The 11,645-nt window shown below is 29.9% G+C and overlaps 2 protein-coding genes across 3 annotated transcripts; one reads left to right on the forward strand and one right to left on the reverse strand.

Annotated features, from left to right (window-relative positions):
• Positions 1–239: 239 nt before the first annotated feature.
• Positions 240–4,666, forward strand: LOC105257166 (integrator complex subunit 2). 2 transcript variants are annotated; one of them, XM_011267618.2, is made up of 5 exons: positions 240–646; positions 834–2,926; positions 3,139–3,343; positions 3,441–3,747; positions 3,957–4,666. In XM_011267618.2, exons 1-5 carry the CDS (start codon positions 363–365, stop codon positions 4,407–4,409), a joined length of 3,342 nt encoding a protein of 1,113 aa, XP_011265920.1. In that variant the 5' UTR covers positions 240–362; the 3' UTR covers positions 4,410–4,666. The 2 variants fall into 2 exon arrangements, with proteins under 2 accessions (XP_011265920.1, XP_011265921.1); XM_011267619.2 differs by having other exon boundaries at positions 439–528.
• Positions 4,667–4,963: 297 nt separating this feature from the next.
• LOC105257168 (AP-2 complex subunit sigma) lies at positions 4,964–6,424 on the reverse strand. Its single transcript, XM_011267620.3, has 4 exons — positions 6,235–6,424; positions 5,758–5,907; positions 5,480–5,653; positions 4,964–5,368 (listed from the first exon to the last, which is right to left on the reverse strand). The coding sequence occupies exons 1-4, from the start codon at positions 6,235–6,237 to the stop codon at positions 5,267–5,269; spliced, it is 429 nt and encodes a 142-aa protein (XP_011265922.1). The 5' UTR covers positions 6,238–6,424; the 3' UTR covers positions 4,964–5,266.
• Positions 6,425–11,645: the final 5,221 nt, after the last annotated feature.

Here is an 11,645-nt window from a genome sequence, read left to right on the forward strand (position 1 = left end):
GTTGAATACACACGCAACAAATATAAATGCAATTATGAAAAATTTAATCTTTAAAAATATGCTTTTATCTGAGTTCGTAAACCTATAATTTTCTTTTTTTTGTTGTCTTTTGTACATTGATTTTACAATGCATGTATTTTAATAACGAGTTACTAATATATTAACTTATCAATTTATCATTCTTTGACCAAAATTCATCAAATATTTTCGCGCTTTTATAGATGTTGCATTACGCATGCGCGATAAAAATGCTCTTCAGTCACCTGTGGTTCTAACATTACCGCGACTGGTTGTAAAGGGAAACTGATACACTGATTATAATCATTTTATGTGATAATTAAAGAAAGAAACTCGCTAGTAAGATGTATGAAAGTACTCGCGTGTCGCCGCGAGTATTCACGGCAATACAAAATGTTGATATCATGGAGTTATCATTATGTTCCCACAAGGAGATCAGACCCATCCTGCCGTGTTTGGTTAGAATGAGCCTCATCTCGCCGCTTGACATAACGAAGGAATGCGTGGAAGGTAGGAAGCAGGTTCTAACAATATTATCGGGCATCGAATCCGTCAATTCTATTATTGCCCTGTTATCTATTGATTTCCACGCGCTCGAAACTGACGTCCGACAGGAACAACAGTTGAGGTTAATATATACCTATATATTTTCTTTTATTATATTTTTACATGTCAAAGTGATATAAAATTTTGCTAAAGAGGCATATTTTATTATTTCTATTTTTTCGTTTTTAAGTAACTTAAAAATTTATCATTTTTAATATATAGCTTTTATATATCTCAATAATAATTTTATACATAATTGTCTTTTCTAGGCAAAAGCTGGGTAGTGTGCAACGGGACAGCGTATTGGCACAGTCTTTATCAAGTGGCCTGGCTCTGGAGTTTGAGCGCAGCGAATCCATTCGCAGGATTAGACTGGTGCTCAGTGAGATCCTATTTATAGCATCTCAGATACAAGAACTGCAAAAGAATCAGGAGTTTCAGATCAAGCAGTCAGACTTATTCGACAATGCAGTCTACATGGAGGAAATAAGCTACGTCATCTGCATAGCACTTGCTGAATTGCCAACATTGCTGTCTATTCTTGATATTACAGAGACCTTGCTGCATGTCAAGCATGGTCCAGATATTATCTGCTGGATTGTTGCCAATAGTCCGGATAGCTTTTCAGAGGTGTGCGCGCACTTAATTGCTAATGGGGAGCGACAAGAAGAATCCGCATTAGGTAGAATCAGGACGCAAGCTATCACGCTGCTCTCTCAGATGAATCCAAGTCAAGCATTGGCAGTCAGGGCAAAATGTGTGGAATTGTGCAGGATGCCCGCTTTGGCTATCACTTTGAGTCTAGAACATGAAAACGCAAACAGCTCGCAGCCCGAGAGTGATGTCGTTGCTTTTGTGTCAGGTTTGTTATTAGGAAGCGATCAACAGGTACGCTCGTGGATTGCAATGTTTATCCGGAATGGTCAGAAGCGTAAATGGGAGTCTCAAACGGCCTTGCAATCGCTGCGGGAAGAATTGCTCAAACGATTACAAACAATCGCTTCTCAGAGTACGGATAGTCAATTAGCAGAATCGCAGGTAGTGCAAGCAAGCGCACTATTGAGGCTTTACTGCGCTCTGAGAGGTATCGGCGGCATCAAGTTTCAAGATGACGAGGTGGCGATGATCGTTCAGTTACTAACGTCACATCCGCCGCCATCGCCGGCCGGTGTCAGATTCGTTTCCCTCGGTTTGTGCATGTTGATAGCCTGTCCTTCACTGATCGGTCATCATAATCTAGAGAAACGGAGCATCGAGTGGGTACAGTGGCTGGTACGCGAGGAAGCCTATTTTGAGAGTGCAAGCGGTGTTACGGCCAGTTTCGGTGAGATGCTGCTGCTGATGGCGATACACTTTCACAGCAATCAGCTATCGGCAATCTGCGAACTAGTTTGTGCCACTCTCGGCATGAAGATACCCATTAGGCCGAACAATCTCACGCGGATCAAACAGATCTTCATGCAAGAAATTTTTACTGAACAAGTGGTCACCGCTCATGCCGTCAAGGTACCGGTCACGGCGAATCTGAATGCTAATATTCCTGGATTTCTACCGGTTCATTGTATCCATCAGTTGCTGAAGTCACGGGCGTTTGCAAAACATCGGGTACCCATCAAGAATTGGATATACCGGCAAATATGTGCGAGTGTGCCACCGCTGCATCCAGTTCTACCGGCTCTGGTGGAAGTGTACGTAAATTCAATCTTAGTGACAAATAACAAAACGTCTGAGCATACGAATAAACCTATCACTGAAAACGAAATCCGCCGGGTATATCAGAATAGCGTATTTGGAGCGAATTTCGATTTTAAGAAGAATTCCGTTAACATTATGCAAGTAGACATCGATAATATGGACATTAACACTTCGAAACCTTCGCTCACATCTCAGTTATTGCTGCTGTATTATCTTTTGTTATACGAGGATGTAAGATTGTCCAACATGCATACCTTCATATCGCAAGGCAGAAAGGTCAAGTCGTATTCGACGGAATTTTTATCCGAATTACCAATTAAATATTTGTTACAATTAGTTCAACGGGATCAGATGAACTACGCCAGTTTATTTTCGCCACTTCTTCGGCTATTGGCCACTCACTTCCCGCATTTATCCCTGGTGGACGATTGGCTCGATGACGAGATGATCAATATAGATTCTCCAATCGCGAGTTATGAGAACACAAAAATCAGCGACATCGCGATCGTCGAAGCTTTCAGTCATATTAAAACTTGTCCCTCGAGGACAGGAAGATTATTGAGACAATTAATGACAATGAAACCGACTGAAATCTGGCCTCACGCTGAGCTGATTGTACATTATTTTAAAGATATTCTTGATGAACAAGTTCCTAGATATATACAAGGTAACTTTACATTATTTTAATAATCATTTAATAACTTTTCAATCATTTAATGTGCTTCAAGAATTCTCTTTCTCTTATTTGTTATTTTATTAATAATTAATATTAATTATAATCATTAAAATAATAAATACATTATTAATTATAATTATTGATATAATCAACACATTTAAATTATACTTTATGAAAAATTTACAAAATTTTTTAAATTTCAGAACTTTACAAACAAGTATGGCTCAGGCTTAATACCGTGCTACCGCGTTGTTTGTGGGTTCTTTCCATAAACGCGCTATTAATAGAAAATTTAATAGTAAAAAATGTTTTCTTAACACAAGATAATATTGTATTGGATCCGTTGCAAGTACTCAGATGTGACACGAGAGTTTTCAGATGCGCGCCGATTTTATCTGTGATTCTTAGGTAAATTGAAAAATGATTATCGTTAAATAAATCTAAAAATAAAAGTTATTTTAAATTATTTTCATAATAATAAAAATAATCAAATTATATTCAATAGGATTTTGCAAGCTACATTGGCCGCGTCGCGATCTCAGTTATCCAGACATATGCAAGATAAGCCTTTGACCGAGAAAATCGGACAACTAACAAGCGAAACAGAGAGAGAAGATTTAAGAATAGCTTTAGTGAGTGGCCAGGAAAGTGCGGCAGTACAAATTTTATTAGAAGCATGTCTGGAGACTACGGAAGACAGGAATACTCCTGGACAAATGTGGTCACTCCGAGAAATACGGAGTGTTGTATGCTCGTATTTACATCAAGTATTCATAGCTGATCCGTCTCTGGCCAAGTTAGTTCACTTTCAGGTATGCTTATAATAATAAATATCATGCAACTTAACATAAATAATATCTTAATGATATAAATTATATGTGTAATAATATATATTATGCTCTATCTATTTTATATCTCAATCGCGACTATTTAAATCTCTTTCTTTTTCTCTTTTTCTCTACTAAAATTAATTATTTGTAATTTATCCTTCAATATCAAGGCGAATATCTTTTATCCGCAGGGCTATCCACGGGAATTATTGCCGATAACGGTTTCCGGAATTCCATCTATGCACATATGTCTCGATTGGATCCCGGAATTGTTGTCGCAGCCTGAACCGGAAAAACAAGTATTCGCGGTTGACTTGGCTTCGCATCTGGCGATTCAATATGCTTTACCAAAGGCTTTGAGCGTTTGCCGACTGGCGATCAATACTTTGATAACATTATTAGGAGTATTATCTGCCAAAGATCGATTCGTTCTTTTCATGCCGGTATTATCATCGTTGACGCGGATATGCCTAGCATTTCCTCCATTGGCCGAGGATACCATAGGTTTATTGCTTCAACTTGGTAGAGTCAGTTCGGCACAGGCAGCTCTAGGCGACAGAATGACAAATTTATTGTGTCAAGAAGTGAATACGACGTTTTGTACTTTGCTACAGAAAGCCATACTGCAATCGCGAGTTTACTAAAGCGCGACTTAATATAGTAATTGTACAAAGTTGTCTGATTAGAGAGTTCTACTGTATATTATGTAAGATATATTTATATAATATAAATTATCTCTTCTACCCTCTTCATCACAGATCTTAAGCAACTTTGTGATCTATTTTTGAATCAATTAGAGATATCCTTGATAAATTTATAATATTAATTATACTGCTCGTTCTTGCGATCATATTGTGTCAATCTAACGTGATTATGCCAATGTAAGTAAATCAAAGATATATAAAAAATTATAAATTATATACTACAATTTTTTCTATTAAATGATAATATTTCTTATATATGAAAGTACTTTTTGTACATATATTTCGATTTTAAAAATAAATATAAAAAAATTATATTAATTTAATCTTACATCTGCCTCTTATAGAGATAAGTAATCCTATAGTGAGAAAAACATTTTTCTATTTTAATATAAATGTGAAACATGTATGTAACAATAAAAAGACATTTTATATGGATATTATCACGTATTTACAAGATTTATTACATGCTTAAAACAAAGGATATACTTTATATATTCCTTCTACTTGGTCTTTTATTGCTATAATAGTTTGTCATATTTTGAATGTTGGTATTTTTCTTTCATTTTTCTGTCCAAATCATAACATAAAATTCACATAGAGATTATATATTATGTTTACATAAAATACATAATTATTGAAAATCATCTAAGTCATCAAGATCATTATATCATTACATAGAATATTTATACATGTATTTTATGCAATATAATATCTACATATTATGACATCCACTTTTGACATATTATACATATTCAGATGAAGCATTCGTTAATATATAAAGCCAAAAATGAGTGTGTTTATTCTAAAGAATTTAACATTAAGAGTTGTTTCAGTACTTTGGTTTGACTTGTCTCTCTGATTTCACCAGCTAAGAACATTTCATCCACAACGGTATACACCTAAAATAATTATCACATTATACATACTAGAAAATAAATAGTATAATTAAATCAAGTAATATATAAAACTTTGTGATATTAACTTAAAAATATACCCAAAGAGAATGATACCTTGTAAAAATTAAAGACTAAATCCAACTCGCATACATTGTGAAAGTATTCGTTCAACACCTCAACAAAATTATGAATTGCTTCCAAATAACAGAGATTATTATCATTAACATCCACGCAAATGCAGAAATATAAGCCTGCATATCGCCTATACACTATCTTAAAATTACGGAACTGAAACATATGTTTATTTTATATATGTACATATGTACTAGCTGTATAATCCACATATAATACAAGAAGACAGTCTTCTCAGACAGATATCTTGTCAAACTCACTTCGACAAAGTTTGTATGTTTTGCATCTCTGACAGTAACAACTGCATGAACTTCTTCTATTAACTTTTGTTTTTCATCATCATCAAAATTCATATACCATTTTGCTAATCTAGTCTTACCCGCTCTATTTTGTATAAGGATAAAACGTATCTATAAAAATATAAGATATTGTCAATACAATTCTTATTATATCATTGTGAATATAAGATAATTAATAATATTTTATACATTATTTAATAACAGTGATCTTTATGTAATATAAAGATAAAAGGCACAGCTTCTCTAATTTATTAATTTCTTATAATCAAATATGTTTGAATTTATCAAATGTCTATCAACCACCTGATTAAAGTGGAAATGTCAATCGCACGAGATGACATTTTGGAGCATATTCCTCTCTATATTTATCTGTATTTTTATCATTAATTGATTTGTAATTTACATAATTATAAACATATAATTATACATTTCACATACCATTTTCGAAATCGATTAATCCGTCACTTGGCGTAATAATTTATGAAATTTTTGTAAACATAAGATTCTATCAATTCTCCGCCCACTGAACACGAATGTAACGGTAATCACAATCACTTTCGAGGAGACTCGAGAAATCAGCTAAAGAGAAGACTGAGAGGTGTCATGTGTCATGGCCCGCTTTTAGGTTAGATTTCTGCAAGCGATACTCCCTCTGTAGACATTACAAACGTGGACATGAACTACAAAGCCAAAATCCATGAATGTCCTCAGAGGGTAACATATAATGTTCACAATTTCTGGTTTTGTTCCGTGCTATGTGCGCGAAATGCCGGTAACACCAGTCCTGTATAATAGCAAGATATAGACACTTATGTATATATATTATTAGTAAATAAATTATTCAATTGCGAAAGATACTGTAATCTTCCTGTAATCTTCTTCTAGTGTAATGTTCTTGTAATCTTCTTCTAGTGTAATGTTCCTGTAATCTTCTTCTAGTGTAATGTTCAAAGATGAAAAAAATATTTTTCTATACATATACATATATCGAACGAAAAGATGAATCGGAATGCAATCGTTCGATTAATTAATTAAATATTTATATATATCGAATAAAAAAGCGAGTCGGAATGCAATCAGTCGAATAGTGAATTAAATATTTATATATACCAAACGAAAAGATGAATCGAAATGCATTCGTTCGATAATTCGTTAAATATTTATATATATAAATATTTATAAATATTTAATATATATATAAATATAAATATATTATATATAAAAATATTTAACGAATTAATCGAACGAATGCATTTCGATTCATCTTTTCGTTTGATATATATAAATATTTAATTCACTATACGACTGATTGCATTCCGACTCGCTTTTTTATTCGATATATATAAATATTTAATTAATTAATCGAACGATTGCATTCGGCTTGCCATTTTACTCGCCGCGTTACAGTGAATATCGCGCGAGAGAGGCAGGCAACATGCGCGTCGTGCATGATTTCGACCGTCCGCTCGCAGACGAAAACCGGCCAATTTATATCTCGACTTCCGGACGTGATAGCGATTTCGTTCTTTTTGCATAAAATTCTACACCATTTCGCGGCACTACCGTTTAAATCTCGTCCCGATCGTCCGAGGAGCGGCTGATTTACAGTGAACATCCGAAATCTGCTTCTTGGATTCACACTTAAGTGTAATATTTATATATATCGAATAAAAGAGCGAGTCGGAACGCAATCGGTCGAATAGTGAATTAAAATATTTATATATACCAAACGAAAAGATGAATCGGAATGCATTCCTCCGATTAATTCGTTATATATATATATATATATATATATATATATATATATATATATAGCTTTTATTAAAAATATTACTAAATAACTACAGTATCTCTCTTAGTCTCACTCTTTCCCTTCGACCTGTCCGGCATAGGTGACCTTACCAGTAACTATTTAGATAGCAAAAATAGTCATTTTGATCTCATTTTGACGCGATTTGACTGGCAAAATAACATAAAAATAATTATTTTTACTATCTAAATACGTTACCGCCGACATAGCTCTCCGGATCATTAGAGTACTCAAACCTCCTCACCCGGCAAATGCCTTCGTTAAGGTGGAGATACCATCGAAGAGGTAAAATTTTTATTATAATCATTTTATTTAAATATAATAAATATAATATTATTTCATAAAATAAAGAGAAATATACAATATATAATATTCAATAATAATATTGAACTGTAGAAAGTAACATACATATTTTATAAAATATAATATACTTATATAATTACATATAATTATAATATATTAATTATAATATTTATAAATTAATACAAAATGTCTTATTTCATAAAATTATTTTATAAAATTATTATATAAATTATTTCATATTATTTTATAAAATTATTACATTACAAAATTGTTTTACTTATAAAGTATTGAAAATATATACACTATTGTGTGTATTTAATACAATTAATATATAATTCATATTCAATATAAAATATACAATAATTGAACTATAATGTAAATAGTTTATAAAATATTATTACAATATATAATAGTATTTACAACATATACAATATATTTATGATAAGAATTTATAATATTTATATAATATAATTACAATATATAATTTATAAATATAATTATAATATTTATAAATTAGTACAAAATATCTTATGATACAAAATTACACGAAAATGTCTGAAATGCACACAACATTCATTCAAAATTAAATCAAATGATTTTCAAACAGACGATTCAAATTATTCGTGATATTTATTAATTATCGACTTTTCATTACAAAACTTATTAAGGATTGCGTAATATGAATAAGTTACTGAAAAAAGTTGATGAAAAAATCGCCAATACATTTACATTATCTATTATATTTCTTCATTAATTATTATATCTTATCAATTATATCTTATTATATCTTATCATTTATATCTTTTAATTACAAAAAGAAAAGTATTTATATTGATACATTTTAATTTTTTAAGAAAATTTGACACGTGAAAAAATAAGCGAAATTTTAAGCCAACGATCAAATAAAAAAATTATAATTGCAATTAAATATAAGATGAAAATATCTCGCGGATAATCTGATGATAACAATTCGAAAGATTAAAATAATTTCGTCAGTTAGTATCCGACAGGTAAAAAAAGAATAATATTAAATGTAGAGAGCGACTATTTTTTAACGTATGTTTTACGTAGAATTCTATCGAGATTGATCCGCGAAGGAAAATTAAACGACTCGTCAAATATCAAGAGTTCCGCTGCAAAATGGAACGACTCTCAGATCTTCCAGACCATTCCCAATAGCAATGATTTTAACATTTCAATGAATCAATGACAATTATCATCACCATCTTTCATTCACAAGATCGAAATTTACGCGAAAAAATGTTCTTCCATTATTTAGAAATGTCTTTTTATTAATAAATAATGAAACTATTATAATATAACTATTTTTTATGAAACTGTGCATGGTTACAAACGAGTATGTTTAAGAATCATGAAACATATGCGCATTTATCGCTTGTTAAATGTACGAGTACAATAATTTTCGGGTACCAACTGTTCGAAACGAGTCGAACCCAATAATAGCAAGATTTTGACAAACTTCGTATTTAATATTTCGCGACGTAAAATAAAAAATTATTAATTCTTTTATAATATATTTAATAATATTTTAATATGTCGATATCTTACTGATATCAGGGTACCCATTCGACTTGCCTCGAATTTTTTAGTACTTGTACATTTCATGTATATTTGTGTGTATTAATATAATATTAACAAAAAAAAAGTTTTATCAAATGTATCACATTTTGCGCATATATTTCCTGCATGTAAAATATCTAACAAATTTTCTATATAAAATATCAAGCGAATTATACTTAAAAATTAATATTAATGGCATAAAATGGCAGGATGTCCAACACCTAGAAATGATCTCTCAAAAGAGATCAAAAGTAAAGTTAATTAAAAATCAATTAATGAAACAAATTCGTTCGTAACCATATATTTTGTTAAAAAAAGTTCAGAGATGAGCAAATAAATTACAATTTATATTTATACCTATTTGATAAATTAATATTTATCTCTATATAATAGCTATATCCATGCTCAATGCTTTACTACTAACAATAAGTCTTTTCCGAAGCGATAAAAAATTTTGAAACCGATATTAATATTAAGAATAATAATAACAGAAGAAGATTTAATAAAAAAAGAAAAAATTCTTTATTCAAAGTATATTATTTAATTATAATCTCGTGATACGACTTTAAAAAAATTTGTCGTTTAACTCATTATTAAAACCATTGCTTCCAGGAACTGTCGAAAAAACCTGGATTTAATTCCAGCTCTGCAAAGAAAACCGTTAATTTTCAACGAGGCATTGAATTCGTTGTAGATTAATTGTTCAAGAACCGACGAGAAATTATATTTCTGCATTAAAGACCATTTCTCGATAGTACGAACCGCGTTAGTATTTATACGAAAGACAATAAGATAGCAATCGCGCCTTAAACCAAAAAGACGAAAAAAAACGCGATGTTTTTAATATTAATTATACATTTATTTAACAAATATTATTTATTTACTTAACAAATATTTAATTTCAATTTGCAAATTCACGAATATATTTAATTGACAAAATCCCGAACTTCTAAATAATTTTGTCAAATTGCGATTTTGCATTATCGAAAGAGCAATTATTAAATTTCGCGAGTGAGAAATTAATATTGCATTGTTGGCTTAATATCAAATCACATACATTATTTAATCATTTTTATGTTACGCATTATAATAATTAAAAAGATAATTGAAACTACGAAACTTGGAAATAAAAATTTTCCATATTTATTAACTTTAGTATCAAAAACAGACTATTAAATTCTAGAATAATTTTAAAATAAAATGTCTAACAGACAACGAGTATTTATTGGATATATATTAATTTTGTAAACTTTGCGTTATGTATTATGTGCATTTTTTTCAATTTCGTGCAATTAATATAATTTACAATATGTAATTATAGTATTTAGAGATAATATAGATAACAATATTATTATAATGTTACGTTATTATAATATTACAATATTGTATCATTACAATATATAAATTGCAATGTATATATATATATATATATATATATATATATATATACACAATATATATAAATTATTACAATATATAAATTACAATATATTGATTATATACATAGTATAGATGTAGAATATAAATTACAATGATGCTATCTCTATCAAATAAATCGATATCAGTTGCAAATTTGCACAAAAATGCTCCAAAATAAGTACGTCTTTTATTGCTTAAATTGATAAATGACAATATTTTATCAAATCGAATATATGTATATATAAACTATAATTTAAAAAAAGTAAGAAATTATTTATGTTCTAATGTATAATTTAGCTTTATTAAATATCTTAATTATCGGCATTATTAGATAATGATAGCATTTACATTTAAACTTAACATTATATAAAATGTTTATAATGACATACAATATTTACTATATTATATTTATTTTTATATATACGAATTATATTATTAATATAATTAATAATATAATTCGTATATATAAAAACGTAATTTACAACACAATCAAATTATTAAACATCCACATTACATGTAACTCACATTATATATGCAATGTGAATATTTATTAAAAAATCAAGAATGATATCAAACATTATACATCAATCTTGATTATACAGTTTTTTCAGAATACAATTAATATACAATTTTGCGCTCTTAAATTATATCTTATGTTTCAATAAAGGAAAGCTTTATAGTATATTATATAGTAATTATCTTACTATATAAAATACTACAGTCTAACAATTCACAG

Source organism: Camponotus floridanus, unplaced genomic scaffold, assembly GCF_003227725.1.
Source record: "Camponotus floridanus strain SB8 unplaced genomic scaffold, Cflo_v7.5 scaffold66, whole genome shotgun sequence".
Taxonomy (NCBI): Eukaryota; Metazoa; Arthropoda; class Insecta; order Hymenoptera; family Formicidae; genus Camponotus; species Camponotus floridanus.